The sequence below is a fragment of the Myripristis murdjan genome, chromosome 3 (assembly GCF_902150065.1).
Source record: "Myripristis murdjan chromosome 3, fMyrMur1.1, whole genome shotgun sequence".
NCBI lineage: Eukaryota > Metazoa > Chordata > Actinopteri > Holocentriformes > Holocentridae > Myripristis > Myripristis murdjan.
The window spans coordinates 6,309,279-6,324,046 of record NC_043982.1 but is presented as its reverse complement, the minus strand read 5'-3'; the positions used below and the strand labels follow the sequence as shown (position 1 = coordinate 6,324,046).

The 14,768-nt window shown below is 40.2% G+C and overlaps 1 protein-coding gene and 2 non-coding genes across 3 annotated transcripts; all 3 read right to left on the bottom strand.

Annotated features, from left to right (window-relative positions):
- Positions 1 to 5,740: 5,740 nt before the first annotated feature.
- rpl13 (ribosomal protein L13) lies at positions 5,741 to 11,892 on the bottom strand. Its single transcript, XM_030048507.1, has 6 exons — positions 11,830 to 11,892; positions 11,235 to 11,352; positions 9,945 to 10,086; positions 8,707 to 8,880; positions 6,874 to 6,930; positions 5,741 to 5,946 (listed from the first exon to the last, which is right to left on the bottom strand). Exons 2-6 carry the CDS (start codon positions 11,336 to 11,338, stop codon positions 5,788 to 5,790), a joined length of 636 nt encoding a protein of 211 aa, XP_029904367.1. The 5' UTR covers positions 11,339 to 11,352; positions 11,830 to 11,892; the 3' UTR covers positions 5,741 to 5,787.
- LOC115357316 (small nucleolar RNA MBII-202) lies at positions 7,528 to 7,607 on the bottom strand. The gene has a single exon (XR_003928092.1). It is a non-coding gene; the product is annotated as a small nucleolar RNA MBII-202 (small nucleolar RNA).
- LOC115357317 (small nucleolar RNA MBII-202) lies at positions 8,960 to 9,036 on the bottom strand. The gene has a single exon (XR_003928093.1). It is a non-coding gene; the product is annotated as a small nucleolar RNA MBII-202 (small nucleolar RNA).
- Positions 11,893 to 14,768: the final 2,876 nt, after the last annotated feature.

Here is a 14,768-nt window from a genome sequence, read left to right as displayed (position 1 = left end):
GAGGCTGTCTTTACATTAAATTCCTGAGGCTGGAGGAGAAAATTGAGAAACAGAAATAGAAAGAGAGAAAAATATTTCACTAGAGCTTTTTTTTCCTCCTCTGATTTCAAGATGACATATGGCTGACTCTTTGAGAATGGCCTCTCCAGCGGTTGCAATTAAAGAGGGTAAGATGGCATTATGTTCACCTCAGAGGAACCTAATGGCAGCGGAAAGGCAGGTCAATCAAATCTGCTCATTCCAACAGGATAAAGAAAAAAAATCATTTGGCTCTATCCTTTTTAATTATTTGCTCTACTGAGCTGATTGCCATCTACTTTACAAACTGAGCAACAGAAAGACCACATCAGTTTCCTTTCCATAAAAAAAGAAAGAAATTATTGTTGTTCAACATGCCTTGATAGTTTATGGTGAAGTGGAAGCCTGGAGCTTGGGCTGACATGGACACTGAATCTATTCTCCGTGTTTCCTAACACTGCCATCATCTTCAGTCGATGCTCTCCTGCAGTTTCACCCCCTCCTTCTCTTTTTTCCATGGGAATTTGGAGTAAGCAGGAAACGTCTGCTTTGGGCCATACACCTGAGCCCTATTACGCCACGGCTCCTAACAACGGCCATCTGCTGCTGCTGTGCCAGTTCAGCACCTCAGAGGACGTTCCCTGCCTTTACACATGGATTATCTACTGCATCTCCCCAGTCAGATGCGATCATTCTTTGGAGCTGTCGACCATGTAAAAGTTCACAATGGCAAAAAAAAAAAAAAAAAAAAAAGAAAGAAAGAAAGAAAGAAAGAAAGAAAGAAAGAAAAAGATGGCTTTATCTTTTCTGGACGACCACTGATGCGTTCATGTTTTTAGTCAAAGAATCCTCCTATTCACTCGCCCGTAATAGCTCCTGTGTGTTTGTGTAACTTCATCCGTTATTTTCCACCAGCAGCTTCCCTTGAGTAAAAGATATTTTTGGCCATACTGACTTACGTGTAGGTTTTTTGGAAATCTCCCAATATGCTATTGATCGGAAGGTCTTTTTTATTGGCAAAGGCTGCTTTAACATCCCCACCTAACGGTAATCAATCATTGTGCTTATGTTTCAACAGGCTCTGGTTCCAATTATGGGTCACCGAATAGATATTTCATCTCTAGGGTGCCCCGCTGTCATCATCGTGTTTGCCTTACTAACCTACAAACACTGTGTGCATGATCAAAAAACCTTTCGCTTCACTTTCACTGAACCAATGTGAAACATATCATGCGTCAAAGCGGTGAGGTTGACCCTGGAATATATTCTGCCATTCATTTCAACATTGAATAATATATACATAGATGAGATTAGATTAGGTTAATGACTCATGTAATTGGTTAATTACAGCAACATCAGTGATATATCTGAGAATAGAGCAACTTGAGTGCTCAAGATAGCACAAATAATGACCAAAGAACATATCGAGGATAATACAGATCAATTAACAGACCTTACAGAATCTATAGAGACTGTGCACCTCTGTGCATCATCTATTAGATTTGCATCAATCTGTATACATTCTGAAGGCTACATATTGTGCATGGATGGAGGAACATGGAAGGGATGAAATTATTTATAGAATTACCTGAATATTCATAACCAGTCATTTGATACAGAAATGACCAAGACAAGAGGTATTTGCAGGATGGAATTATACACAGGGTTTGACAGGCAGTGATGTTTGAGGGAGGCTGATCTTTACATAATAATGTGGCCCCTTCTCCCTGTGCTGACTCATTTATGAACACTGAGCAATCAAACAGTGTGACATCACAAATTGCCAGCTGATAAACAATTAAACACAATACAATCTCAGTTGTCCTTTAGGTAATTTATCATTAGACAGAGATATGAGATGTAGATGATTAGCTGTTAAATAATATGAGGGGCATTTGGGGTGGCTAAGCTCTGTTCTCCCTACAAGACAAAGAAAAATTAATATAGTGTGATGGCAAGAGCTTGAATTTTCTGTTTTTCAGCACTAAAACCACTTCAGTGTGGCTGAAGAACACTACTAGTACAAGTAGGAAAGTTATGTGTTAAAAGCTGCTTGTTTCTCAAAAGCCACGCTTCACAATGGCTTTTGTGTTTTGGCAAGCAAGATGGATTATTTTGCAGTAACCAATGTGCAGGTGAATGAAGCCCCCTCCATTACAGTTCATAGTTAAGACAAAAAGTCAGCCTATCAGTCACCCCTTTGTCAATCCCTTGAGCATCTGCTGAAGAGTTGCAAGTCCACTCACGTTCACTGGTTAATTCATTCATTTCATTTCATTGAGACGGCTGGAAAGCAGAGAGAAAGTGGAGAAATAGTCCATCTAATTCTGGTGGAATTCAGCCCCATCATCATCCCCCATGTTTTCAATCTTTGGCATGTTGCCATGGTGGAAGTGGAATAACACGTTTGGGGATGTCATCAGATCGAGTAATGCACTCCAAATAGCCAGGGTTATTATCCACATTAGGGAATTTCTTTGGTACCGTGTTGTATGTTTTGAATAACACCATTCTGTTTTGTACTCCTTTATCATCAGCACACCGCCAAAGAGCCAATTTCTGCTCTTACAGTTCAGAAATATCCAAGACCTCTAATACATCAGATAATGTCATACCAGTGCTTTATTACAACAGTCCATGTTGGTTCATTTCTGCCTGCCGATAAGGACCATTATGGACCTTTCTGTACAATTATAATTCAACTTTGCCCCCCCTGCAGGGCCTGTGAATAAAATTGTCCCCTCAGGCCGATAGATTTTCCCTTGCCTTCACTCCTCCTGACCTTTGTCTACCTCTGGGAACGTTGCTGTCCTTGGCTTTCTGAGCATTAACATGGATGATCTACTCTTCCTTTAGCGTATTTATGGCAGAATCAGCTGTTTGGTAGGACCTTCCTAGTCTAGACTATTTGATGATCACATCACTAGACACATCACTTTTCCCCCCAAAATCAAGTATGAACAAATCCAAAGTAAGAGAATTTGTTCTAAATCCAACTTGTATGTATTAAGAATCCTCCATGGTAACACCCCCGTTAACATTTGCCTGGTTCGATCAATAGTTCTATATGTGTCAGCCCCATTTGAAACTAATCTAAAGCCAAGTGGGAAATGTTGAATGGACAGTGACCAAATGAACATTAATCCATTTCTTTTGTTTTTCGCTGGAGTAACTGCTCAGCTACAGAGCTCACCAATCTTAAGACATACACTGGTGAATACTTAATGGCTTGGACTGCATCATTTTCAGGTTAACAAACCATTACCTTTTATCCAATATATCCAACTGTCTTTAAAATGATTTTACATCACAACGCCTCCCTTACATCAAGCACTGATATACAGTCCAAGGTATATCCTGTGGCTGTACTGCCACCTTCTGCTCTAAAGATAAAGTGTAGTGAATTCCCAGTCAGTGCAGTAACTTGAATGCACAATAATGACCAAACTGAAGGGAGGAGCACCATCATGCCTAAACATGCTTCAGGGTTTTTGTCTTCACCAGGGCTTACCTCTCATTGAAGCTAAATTTCTTGAAAATTTAAGTGATTCTCTAATCTTCCAGCTTCCAGATCAGCAGCAAGGCTTATGTTTCAAAGAGTCTATGTTTTTCCCTTTTTTTTAACAGCTGTGGCAAACCCTATTGAACCCTTCTATTCTTGTCCTCTGGTCAGAGTTAAGATTACTACACCAGCTGCAATATTTTAAGGGAAAAAAGGCGTTTCAGGTGTGTCATTCAGTCCCATTGCCACAGGTGTATAAAATCCAGCAGCTAGCCATGCAGTCTGCCTTTACAAACATTTGTGACAGAACGTCTCGTTCTAAAGAGCTCACTGAATCCCAGCTTGGTGCTGTAATAGTAATGTAAGAGGATGCCACCACTGCAACAAGTCAGCTGGTGAACTTTCATCCCTTCTAGATATTCCACCATCAGCTGGAAGTGGGATTATTGCAAAGTGGAAGCGTTTAGGAACCATAGCAACTCAGCCACCAGGTGGCAGCACCACCTAAAATTACAGAGCGGGGTCACTGAGTGCTGAGGCGCAGAGTGCGTAAAAGTGGCCGATGCTCTGCTGCCTCGGTAACTGCAGAGCTCCAAACCTCCTCTGGCATCAACATCAGCACAGAAAATGAGCACCAGGAGCTTCACGGCATGAGTTTCCATGGCAGAGCAGCCGCATGCAAGCCTTACATCACAAAGCACAACGGCAAGCATCAGATGGAGCTGTGTAAAGCACTCCACCACTGGACTGGAGGGGTGGAGACGTGTTCTGTGAGAGCGACCAATCACACTTCTCCATGTGGCGGTCTGATGGTCGAGTCTGGGTTTGGTGACTGTAGACTGTAGAGTTTGCTGGAGGATGGATGTTATGCGCTCGTTTTTCTGGGGTTGGCCTCGGCCCCTTAGTTCCAGTGAAGGGAAATCTTAATGCTTCAGCTCACCAAGACATTTTGGACTATTCTTTGCTTCCAGCTTCGTAGGAACAGATTGGGGAAGGCCCTTTTCTGTTCCAGCATGACTGAGCCCCAGTGCACAAAGCAGGTCCATAATGGCATGGCTGGCTGAGTTTGGTGTGGAAGAACTTGACTGGCCCGTACAGAGCCCCGACCTCAACCCCATCCAACACCTTTGGGATCAACTAGAACAGAGATTGCGAGCCGAGCCCTCTGGTCCAACATCAGTGTCTGACCTCACAAATGCTCTTCTGGATAAACGGGCAAAAATTCCCAGACACACTCCAAAATCTTGGGAGGCACAACTCCAAATTAATGTCCATGGATTCAGAATGGGATGTCAAAAACTCCTGTAGATGTGATGTGTAGGTGGCTCAATACTTCTGTCCATGCAGTGTTTGACACCTTTAGCTCAATAAAACATTTTTATTATGCAGTCTGCCAGCATAGCTAATATGATTGAAACAATTGTGTCATTTCCTAACTCAGATGTGCTGCTGGTGCCACTACAAGGTCACAGACCAAAGTTAACAAGTATTTACCCGACATGTTGTAACCAAATTTCATGGCAATGCTATATTAATTTGAGACATCAGTGTCAAGCTTAAAACCCTGTCCTGTTGGAATTACAAGGTAGGGTCACAAGGTCACCAAAATTGTCAGGTTTCATCCTCTAGGCCGCACGAATGTCGTCACCAGAATTCACAACAATCCACTGAATAGATATGCCCATCTGGATCCAACTGCTGACCGCCTGACACGACAACATACAGGCACTCACTTACCAGAGAGGAAAAACCTTTAAAGAGGTATCTTGGAGATGTGAACAAAGTCCAATACAAATCTGTTAAATGTGTGCAAGTTTGCGAGGAATGGCTTGTTTAAAAAAAAAAAAAAAATCATTCAGGGTGAGAAGGAAGACTGGGCTTTCCTGAGTTAGGTGCCCATGATACCAACCTATTTGCAACATGGCCAAGAGTACACCAACCTACCACCTCAGTAATCTACCCATCTACTTGGTAGTATATGGACAACTACAACTACAGCCCTGTAACCAAAACCGTGAATGCTCAATACTGGCAGTTTCTTACTCCTTGTCAAAGTAACCTATTTGTAGAACAATGACATACCATGATTTACCAATATTCAGGAAATCATATGCCTTTTCCCATCTATACCACCACCTCTCTTTTCTGAGCTTCCAATGGAAGCACAGAAAATCTCACTTTAGTCAAAACAGTATTTTAAATCATGACATTCTCACATTCATCTTTTGAACACTTTATTTTGAAAAGTTCTGTATCACCTAATATTTTTATTTCTTCTTCTCCACGTCCTGCTCGGCGGCCTCTTTGGCTCTCTTGGCACGGATGCCAAAAAGACGAGCATTGGCGCGGGCCATACGCAAGCTGGCGAAGGCCTTGAAGTTCTTCTCATCCTCAGAGATCACCCGGGCCTTCTCCTTCTTGTACACCTGAAGGAGAGACATGACAATCTTAAGTGTTGTATATATTTCTCAGGTTTTTTATAAATTATTTCATCTAGCCAACAGCAACAACAGATACCAACGTCTAATTTGGTGAACTGTCAATTGTTTGATATACACACTTATTGCTGGCAGCATTTTTTTTTTCTTTTTCAGAAAAGGGTCAACATGTAACAGTTTGCTTGTTCAAATGTACAAATGACTAACAGCTTCAGAGGCTTAAGAGACCATAAAACAGCTTGGGCTTAATGTTCAAGATGTGGCTGCACTGATGTGACATTTAGTGCATCAGTGCATCCCGATGCAACGTGCATGTGTTTTGTTTTTGGCATCTAGTAGCTACAGTTGCTACTTTCGCATTTCATGAGTTTGTGTGCTGTTTTCTCTACCTCTACACCATCTCTCTTTAAGAGTGATGGGTTACACCAGGTCACATGAGCCCGCTCTCCTCCCTGTTATAAAACAACCGCTGCACACGTCTTAATGAGTTGATCAATACCGGCCAATCCTCTCTTACTACAATAGCTGCCAAGACTGTGAGCACTGAAAACAGTCCTGCATCTTTGTTGTGTAGAAAAAACCTTGTTTCCTATCGCTGCTGTTTGACCTGATACTTAATGCAGCTTTTTTTTTTTTTTTTTTAACATTTCTAACTTCATATGATAACACAAGTTGTGTTGTAGTACAAACATAAAACCTCTAAATATTAAAAATGAAATACCATTAACCCTGTAATGAGCCTATATGTATGGAAGGCAATAGATGAAAAATCGACAGATCTTTAAGTTATTAGCTGATGCCAATTTTATTCCTGCCACCTCATTTTGTTGAGTCTATAGATTCAAGCTGGTATCATATTGGATTTAGACTAGTGTTTTGTGTCCTAGCAGCATTCTTGTAGGAACGGCAACTTACAGTTTTGATGGGCATGACTGGACCGGTGAGCTGTGTGGCCATCTTCAGTTCCTCCTCCTGGAAAGATGGGAAACAAAGTTAAGCCCTCAACACACTGTACTTCAAGGCTCGCTACACACCAGAGAACTACTGAACAGATTTAAAGTACACATTTGAACAACGTAAATGATAAGGAGGGAAAATAAATAATCACAATCACGGTTTTAGTTGAGATCAGTGGCCATTCAACTTGTAACCACACCAACAATACTCAGTATAGTTGATTAGGGCTGTGATGTATGGATTACTTCTTATTGTGGCAACGAATCCCTGCAGTTCGCCACCACAGTGTTATTTTCAGAGTGTATGTTATTTGGGTGGTGTGTGTCTGGCTGTCTAGCTTCCACTGCTGCTCTGAATGGCATCATGCCCAATATCATTAATGTCTCAGATGTGAGCTGTATCATCTGATATCATGTTCTTGTCCAAGGAAAACTAAAAAAAAATAAAAAAATAAAAAAAAAAACAACAACAACAACTCACAGTTGGTCCAACTTTAAAGCATTTCTATGTGTTGTCATAAAAAAAAGGCAAAATCCAATTCCATGCAGTCTGGTAATGACTCCCAGTCTCACTATGTGTGCAACCAAAAATTAAATAGCAAATTGAATGTTTATTTAAGCACAGCAGTCATCAGAAAAGGGGTTCAATGGAATCATCAATGAAGTGCAGAGATTCCGGAGAAATTGTCATCACTTGACTGCTATTGATGTACAAATAAAAAGTTAAGGCAATTGTTAAAACAACTACAAGGTATTCTGGGGGGATCTGCATTTGTCTACTGTTAGGAAAAAATAAACACTTTTAGTGTTTCATGTTCATGAAGTATGATGAATAACTGCCAATTATTAGACTGACTAACTTATACTCCTTTGTTTGCAATAAGATAGTATAAAAGCTATTCCATTTACTTTGTAAAAGGGAAATAAATACATCAGTTGGAAAGTACTTATCTAATTTTGAGACATAGTCACTACTTTTCACCTGCAAAAAGTCATATGGCTTTGGGAAAAGTTTCCAACACTTGCTCTCCGAGAAACTGAGCTAAACAGTTTAATAAAAGCATGTTAATGAGCGAGCACTACAACAGCCCGACTGTCAACATAAACCTGCCAAAATCCACATTCTTGTAACTGTTCTCGTGAGTTCTTGTAAATATCTAGCCTGGTAAGAGCTAGGTATTTACAGCCAGCTAACCTTGTGCAATCAAATTAAGATATATAAAACCAGTCAGACCTCTGTTCAATAGAAGAGTTTGATTTGCTACCAAAAAGTGGTCGGGCCAATTAGTGCCCTTTGACGAACTATAGGAATGGATCAGCTGATGACAGCGAGAGGCTACAGTGCACTGAACAGGGAAACAAACAACAGAACACAAACAAAATGCTTACCAGTTTGCTGACAGCTACTGTCATTTGTTTAGCTCTGGTGCTATGCTGTGTGACGTTTGTTGGAGAGTTAGCTAATGACTGACAGATAGCTGATCCTATCACCTGCTACATATTATAGCCATTGCTGCTACTGCTTTCCAAAGGGTTTGAATCAGACAGTGCCAAGATTGTGTTCGATGTAGCAAACACTGGAAACGAATCAGTATAGCCGTACCAGGCTAGTAAATATCACTAGTACTAATAATGGAAAACACGCAAGATTAATTGAGATTCATTAAGTATTCTAACCAAAAAAAGAAGTAGTCATATCAAAGTTGTTGTGGATTTTACTTTTACATGTCAGTTAAGTTCAAATGCTTTCTTTGCTCGTACACCTCAAATACAAGGCAGAGATGGTACTTACAGTGCTGTCTCCCTTCTTGGGGGCAGAAGCCTTCCTGGGGAAAAGGATGAGCTTGGAGCGGTACTCCTTTAAGCGCTGCACGTTGGCCTGCAGAGATTCTGTGGATCTGTTGCGGCGGCGAGGATCAACAGAGATGCCAATGGTGCGGGCTGTCTTTTTGTGAATTCCAGCGGCCTGCAGGAAGAGTCACAGCACACACGGGTTAAGTATTGTACTGTCTGTTGTTAATCCCAGTTTGGTTTTCACAATTTTGACCTAGAACAGGCAGTCATCAGAAAAGGGGTTCAAAGAGTTCATCACGGAGGTACAGAGATTCCGGAGAATTTGTCATCATCTGACTGCTGCAAAAAAACAAAAACATGATCCTTATATTCCTAAATGTTTGACAACAGTCCTCAAAGTATAACTAGTCTAGCAGGGACATGTGCTGTGGTACAGACTGGCTGGCTCCTTGATTTGTGTGTGGTAATGTGAACAGGCTGTATAGGCCAACTACAACAAAACACCAAAAACACAGAATGTTATTTTTTTTCTATTCAGTCTTGTTACTGTCTAAGCCTAGTTGAAAAAATACACATCTCCATGTTCTGTGGTGACGCACAAAGTCTATCAGCAGGCATGGAGGTGGTAGAAAAAGGCACAGTATTCTTTGGCAAGGACAAGAGAATTTTGGAGAACACTTCTTGTTTCTCTGCCACCTCTGCCAAGTGGGCTTTGTTTGGGTAACAAGCATGACTCATCCATGCAGCACTTTGCATGTGCAGTGAAGTAGTTCACAAAAGGAGGTTAACTGATGTAGTACTTTTGAGCTCTACATGATGTGTACCAGCTTTCAGCATGTCTGACCTTGAAAGCCCATATTTCCAACCAACTGACCACTTCAGCGACACCACTGATCAAAATCGCTTCCCATTTTACAAAAGTGACTGTTGATCACTTATGTTAGTCAGGCTTTTTATACAAATGAGCAATGGTGATTTATCCACTCTTAGTAAATGTTATCTTGACATCTGTGTGACAAACACTTCTGAAGCGGTTGGGAAAGGGTTTGTGTCCACACTGACCCTCACAGCCCAAATTCTTTACTGAAGTTTTTTTTTTTTTTACTGGTTTACTGGCATCAACCAATTATTTGTTAAATATAAAAGTCAACAAAGGAGGAGTGTGCTGTTGCTAATGAACAATTCCTATTTATAGCACAGATCCAGATATTTCTAAACTATTTCAGTGTGTGTTACCTTCAGTTCCTCCAGGGTGAAGCCACGTCCAGCCCGAACCTTGGTGTGGTACCTGACAGTGGGACACCTGACCTGTGGCCTCAAGGGTCCAGCGACAGGACGGGGAGCAATACGACGGGCCTTAGCCTGACGGGCCTTTCGCCTGAGAGGGGAGTGATTTTTGTCAAACTAATGTAACCCGGTGGTTTGCTGTCATTCACATCAGTTATCCAGGCTGCATGCTGACATTGGATTTCTCGTCAAATCACCGTCTTACGAAAAGGCACCAAAACTTTCAACAGAAATGGAGCCCAGACGCATTAATTCACTTTATAATATCTCCCTCATGACAAAAAATATCAGATTCGGATAGAATGGTCACATACTCTCAGATGCAACATCAAACCAAGACATCACAACATTTAAATTTTTCTTAAGTTTGTATTTCCCTTAATTAATATACATACTATTTAACTAGCTTATAGTTTGCTACACCATTTCAAATTCAAATATTATCATCTGAGGGCATGTGTCTGATGGGTTGCCACAACAAGAGATGCAACAGGCTTTGAGGCACCAATTCTAAAAAGACAATGTCACTGGGCCTGAGCTGAAACAACATCCCTGGAGAACGCCTGGTTTAAGCTGTTTCAATGTAAACAGATAATTTTGTGTCAACTTCAGATTTAATTAGAATAAATATATCTTTTTCCACAATTGGGGTATAGGCTGTACATATACACTACAAAGCACAAAAAAACATGAACCTGATTATCCTTTCACCAAATCATAGCCTACTGAAGGCTGGTTGATATCTATGTCATAATAAGACCAAATATTCTTGTATGGCAACAGTTTTGTATTTAACTGATTTTAAAAGCTGCATTACAGCAAATTTCTGAGTGTAATAGATTATTCTAGCTGTTGCTGCGACCTGTTTGCCTCTCATATCCATATTACTGCTGACTGCTAAACAACAGTCATGTGTGAATCTCATAAAAGTACAATACAGACATTCGGTCACAGATTACTTTTTTTTTTTTTTATCCATGCTGACCAGCCCTAGACTACTCTGCTTCCAATATTTACAGTATGCCTACATCTAATTCAAACATGTAGTCAACTTGGTGAGATTGTGTTGACTATACAGTCGTCAATTTAACCAAAATACCTGGCCACCACGCTAAACTTAGTGTTTGCTAATAGTTGGTAACTCCTTCTGACAGCCTTTTGACGTGGATGTTGGTCGCGACTTAACCATCCATGAAGCCAAAGCGTGAGTTAGCAGGCAGCGTCCCGGGCTGTGCTCACCTGCGGATCTTCCTGGCCGGCTGGTTGAACCAGGTGCGCACCCTTTTCTGCCAGTCTTTGTGGAAGTGGGGGTTCAGAAGCATTCCATTCCGGCTGGGGGCCATGGCTGCCGACTTCCCTGTGAACACAGCGTGGCACAGGGCATGGGTATGAGCCGGCACACCGCCGCCACACAGACATGTCTGCGGTGCTAACGTTAGCTAGCTAGACACCTCACAGGTTACGGCTACTTTATATTTAGAAAAGTGCACCAAACAGCTACGAGATAATGCCTCTTATCTACCACTGTTTCCTTGTTGTCGTTCATTATACATGTTAATGTCCACTTTGTACATTTAAATAAAATAAACAGCCACCGAAGCTGGCCTGTAAATGCAACAGCAACAGCCAGCATGCTAATGCTGCTAGGATGGACATCATGGACTTTAAGATCAAGTCTGGCAAGTCTATGAGGCCAGCTGTGACAATAGTCATATAGTTTCAAAGCTGACAATACAAACTATTGGAAATAGTAAGTGAAATTCACACACAGTGCAAAAATGCCAAGGATTGAGGTAGATTTTGTTTCAGGAGTGTACAGATTAATTCAACATACCGTCTAGGGCGGAAAATGGCCGAAAGGAAAAAGGAAGTAGTTTAGCAGAGCATTGTGGGATATCTATCAGCCAGCCAATAGTCATCAGATGTATTATCAAAGATGATATACAGGAATATGAAAGAAAATACACGAATATAAAGCAAACAATGTTTAGAAAAACTAAAATTGGCTAATATAAACACAAATGCCCGTCTACAAGACATGAGTTACAGGGACAATATAGAATAAAAAGGTCACAGTAAAAATGACATCATGCTAAACATTACATTGACACCAGTGGGCCCCTCAGTGAACATTTGATTAGCACCATTAACTTTCTGTGCCATCGCATAAGAAGAGTAATCATAGCAGCTCACAGAGAGAGTTTGTGGCTGTGGTTCAGAGAGTGTCTGCCCCACTCCTCTCTTATCCGGATACAGATACATCAGTGATTTAAGATTGAACGCAGGGTTATTATTTAGGCTAAAAAAAATCTGAAAACCTGAAATGACACACTGCTGCAACGTGTTTTGATACTTTTAATCAGTCAGCATGCAAGCAGCTGAAAGTGAATTCACTCAGTTCGCCAGTTGGTACAGAGGGAAGAAGTGGTCAGTGTGTGGCGAGGTTTCGAAACCGGAAATGAGCTTGCTTTTACTCTCTTGATCAACATAGTCATCTTTGTTGTTGGTACCGTTGGCCGGCTGGCCTGCGTTGTCATAAGTTTGCACGGTGATAAAGAAGTAATATTATAACAGGTCGCTGATTCATTGTTGTTGTTGTTGTTGTTGTTGTTGTTGTTATACGCCTTGGTTAAGTGAAGAAAAAATCGAAGTAAAAACACAAATATGTTTAAGGGATTAAACTTACAGATAAATTAAACTTTCAACAAGGGCATGTAAAAACAAGAACAAGAGCACATTAAAAAATCTTTTCTAATATCATCGTTATTTCTATTATCATTATTTATTATTATCTGTGAATGTTATTGATTTATTATTTGATTTATTATTTATTACTGTGTGTTATTTATTGTGTTGTATATACTTGTACCGGAACTCGGTCAACTAAGGTGTGACGTCACTCCCTCTGACTTCCAACTTCTGTGGGAAATGCAGTATTTTACCCTCTTTCAGCTATTCATAATAGTTGAGATGTGTTTCTACTATTCTGTCCCCCTCATTGTATACAAATAGGGAGGACAAAAAAATAGAAACACCTCTCAATATAAGACCTCTGCAAACTACAACCTCAGTAATAAACAGAGAATTAAATTTACACATTCTCCACAGTGTTGTGTTGACCTGCATTTCTGACTGTACATAGGCTGTAATCTGAGCTTTGATGAAACTGGGATAATTTAGTTTAATTGTTTTGAACAGCAATTGTGAAAATTGTAGACTTGTTCTATTAATGGTTTATTTGGAAGCCCAGCTAGAATTGATATTTTAAACAGTGACCCCACTTCACAAATTCTTTTTTCCAGCAGCTAACGTGGGACACATTTTGGTTAGATTCATCCTAAAACACTGGTGAGGGATTGTTGTTTGTCAGTACCTCAGAGTTTTGGAATCAAAGCGACGACAATATAAGTCATACTTGTAAGAATAGCTTCTCTCTTGGTGCTTTCTGAGAAGACCTTAACCAAAAACTAGATAGTTGCTCATCAAACATTTTGTACAACTCAGCGGTTACACCATCACACCCTGGACTCTTACTGAGTTGGCTGTTGCCTCACAATATTTGGATTTGTATAGATTGCTGAAAAAATTGCAGCAAAAGGTAACCATCTCTCTGGGATCTTTGTTTATATTATTATCCACAGTAAGTTGATCAAGTCTGGCATGCAAAGTTTTACTTTTTTCCAATTTGTAGAAGTAGACTAGGTTTGCTCAGCCTCCTCTTACCATTTTGTTCTAGAATGAATGTACGAATGAGTCATGCATGAGTCATCCAGTTTACTTTTAATTTTGGATATTCACATCTCTCTCCATCAGACTGGGCCTCCCGCTATTGTATAATAATCTCCTCATAAGTTGCTCTTTTTTCCTTGGCAAAATTACCACTAAATTTCCTGAGACATTTCCCCAACTCATATTTTAAGAATCCCTAATTTCTCCCATAAGTGTTTCTGCTTTGTTCCAAAAACATTTTGATAATTTCATAGAAACTAGGCTTTTGGGGCTGAGGTGTGACTTGTGCACATAGTTACTGAAATGTAAATTGTTTTATAACCAGTCAGTGCAGGGTTAAATGTTATTATTTATCAGGTACATAGATTGTAACAAGTAGTCAACTCTTTGCCTTGATTGCCTTGAGCAGTCCCTGTTATACCAAATATATTGCAGATTATTTGGAAACAGTTCCCTCCAAATATCAGTCAAGTCAAATTTCTCCATAAAACATTTTAAAGCCAAGCTAATGGCCACCTGTCTAATATGTTGTATGTCCAAGTGTTCTTCCAAGACTAAAGAAACACTGGTCAAGCAGTGTGAGGTTTTTTCTTCCAAAGTATCAAACACAATGTTATTATCCACAGAGGAGCTGTATCCATAAGTGTTAATGACATTGATTGTAGATGTATGGCTATTATCATAATGAGAAACTGACCTGAGTAATCTATATTGGTCTCAAGTATATTCCCATTAAAGTTTTAAGATTCCCAACCCAGAGCATTGTTCTGATTCATGTGCTAAACATACATTATTTCATTATTTCCACACTGTGACCTCTTTCGATCTTGAGTGACTTTCCTGGAAAAATAACAAATATTTGACATGTTGTGTTTTTTTTTTGTTGTTGTTGTTTTTGTTTTTTTTTGCAAACAAAAATAAAGTTTTGTATTTCACCTTATTTTGACATCACACTCAGGTGTGATGTCATTCCAGCACTGACTTCTGACTTCCGCAGGGAATGGAGTGCAGCATTATATTCTGCCATCTCTCAGGAATCCATAA

What these genes read in the sequence shown, in the direction of transcription:
- rpl13 (XM_030048507.1), bottom strand. Translation starts at nt 11,338, where the DNA reads ATGGCCCCCAGCCGGAATGGAATGCTTCTGAACCCCCACTTCCACAAA. An exon ending in CCAAGAAGGGAGACAGCACT is followed by an intron (nt 6,931 to 8,706) that starts GTAAGTACCATC and finishes CCATCTTTCCAG; the next exon opens with GAGGAGGAACTGAAGATGGC. An exon ending in CAGTCATGCCCATCAAAACT is followed by an intron (nt 5,947 to 6,873) that starts GTAAGTTGCCGT and finishes TCTCTCCTTCAG; the next exon opens with GTGTACAAGAAGGAGAAGGC.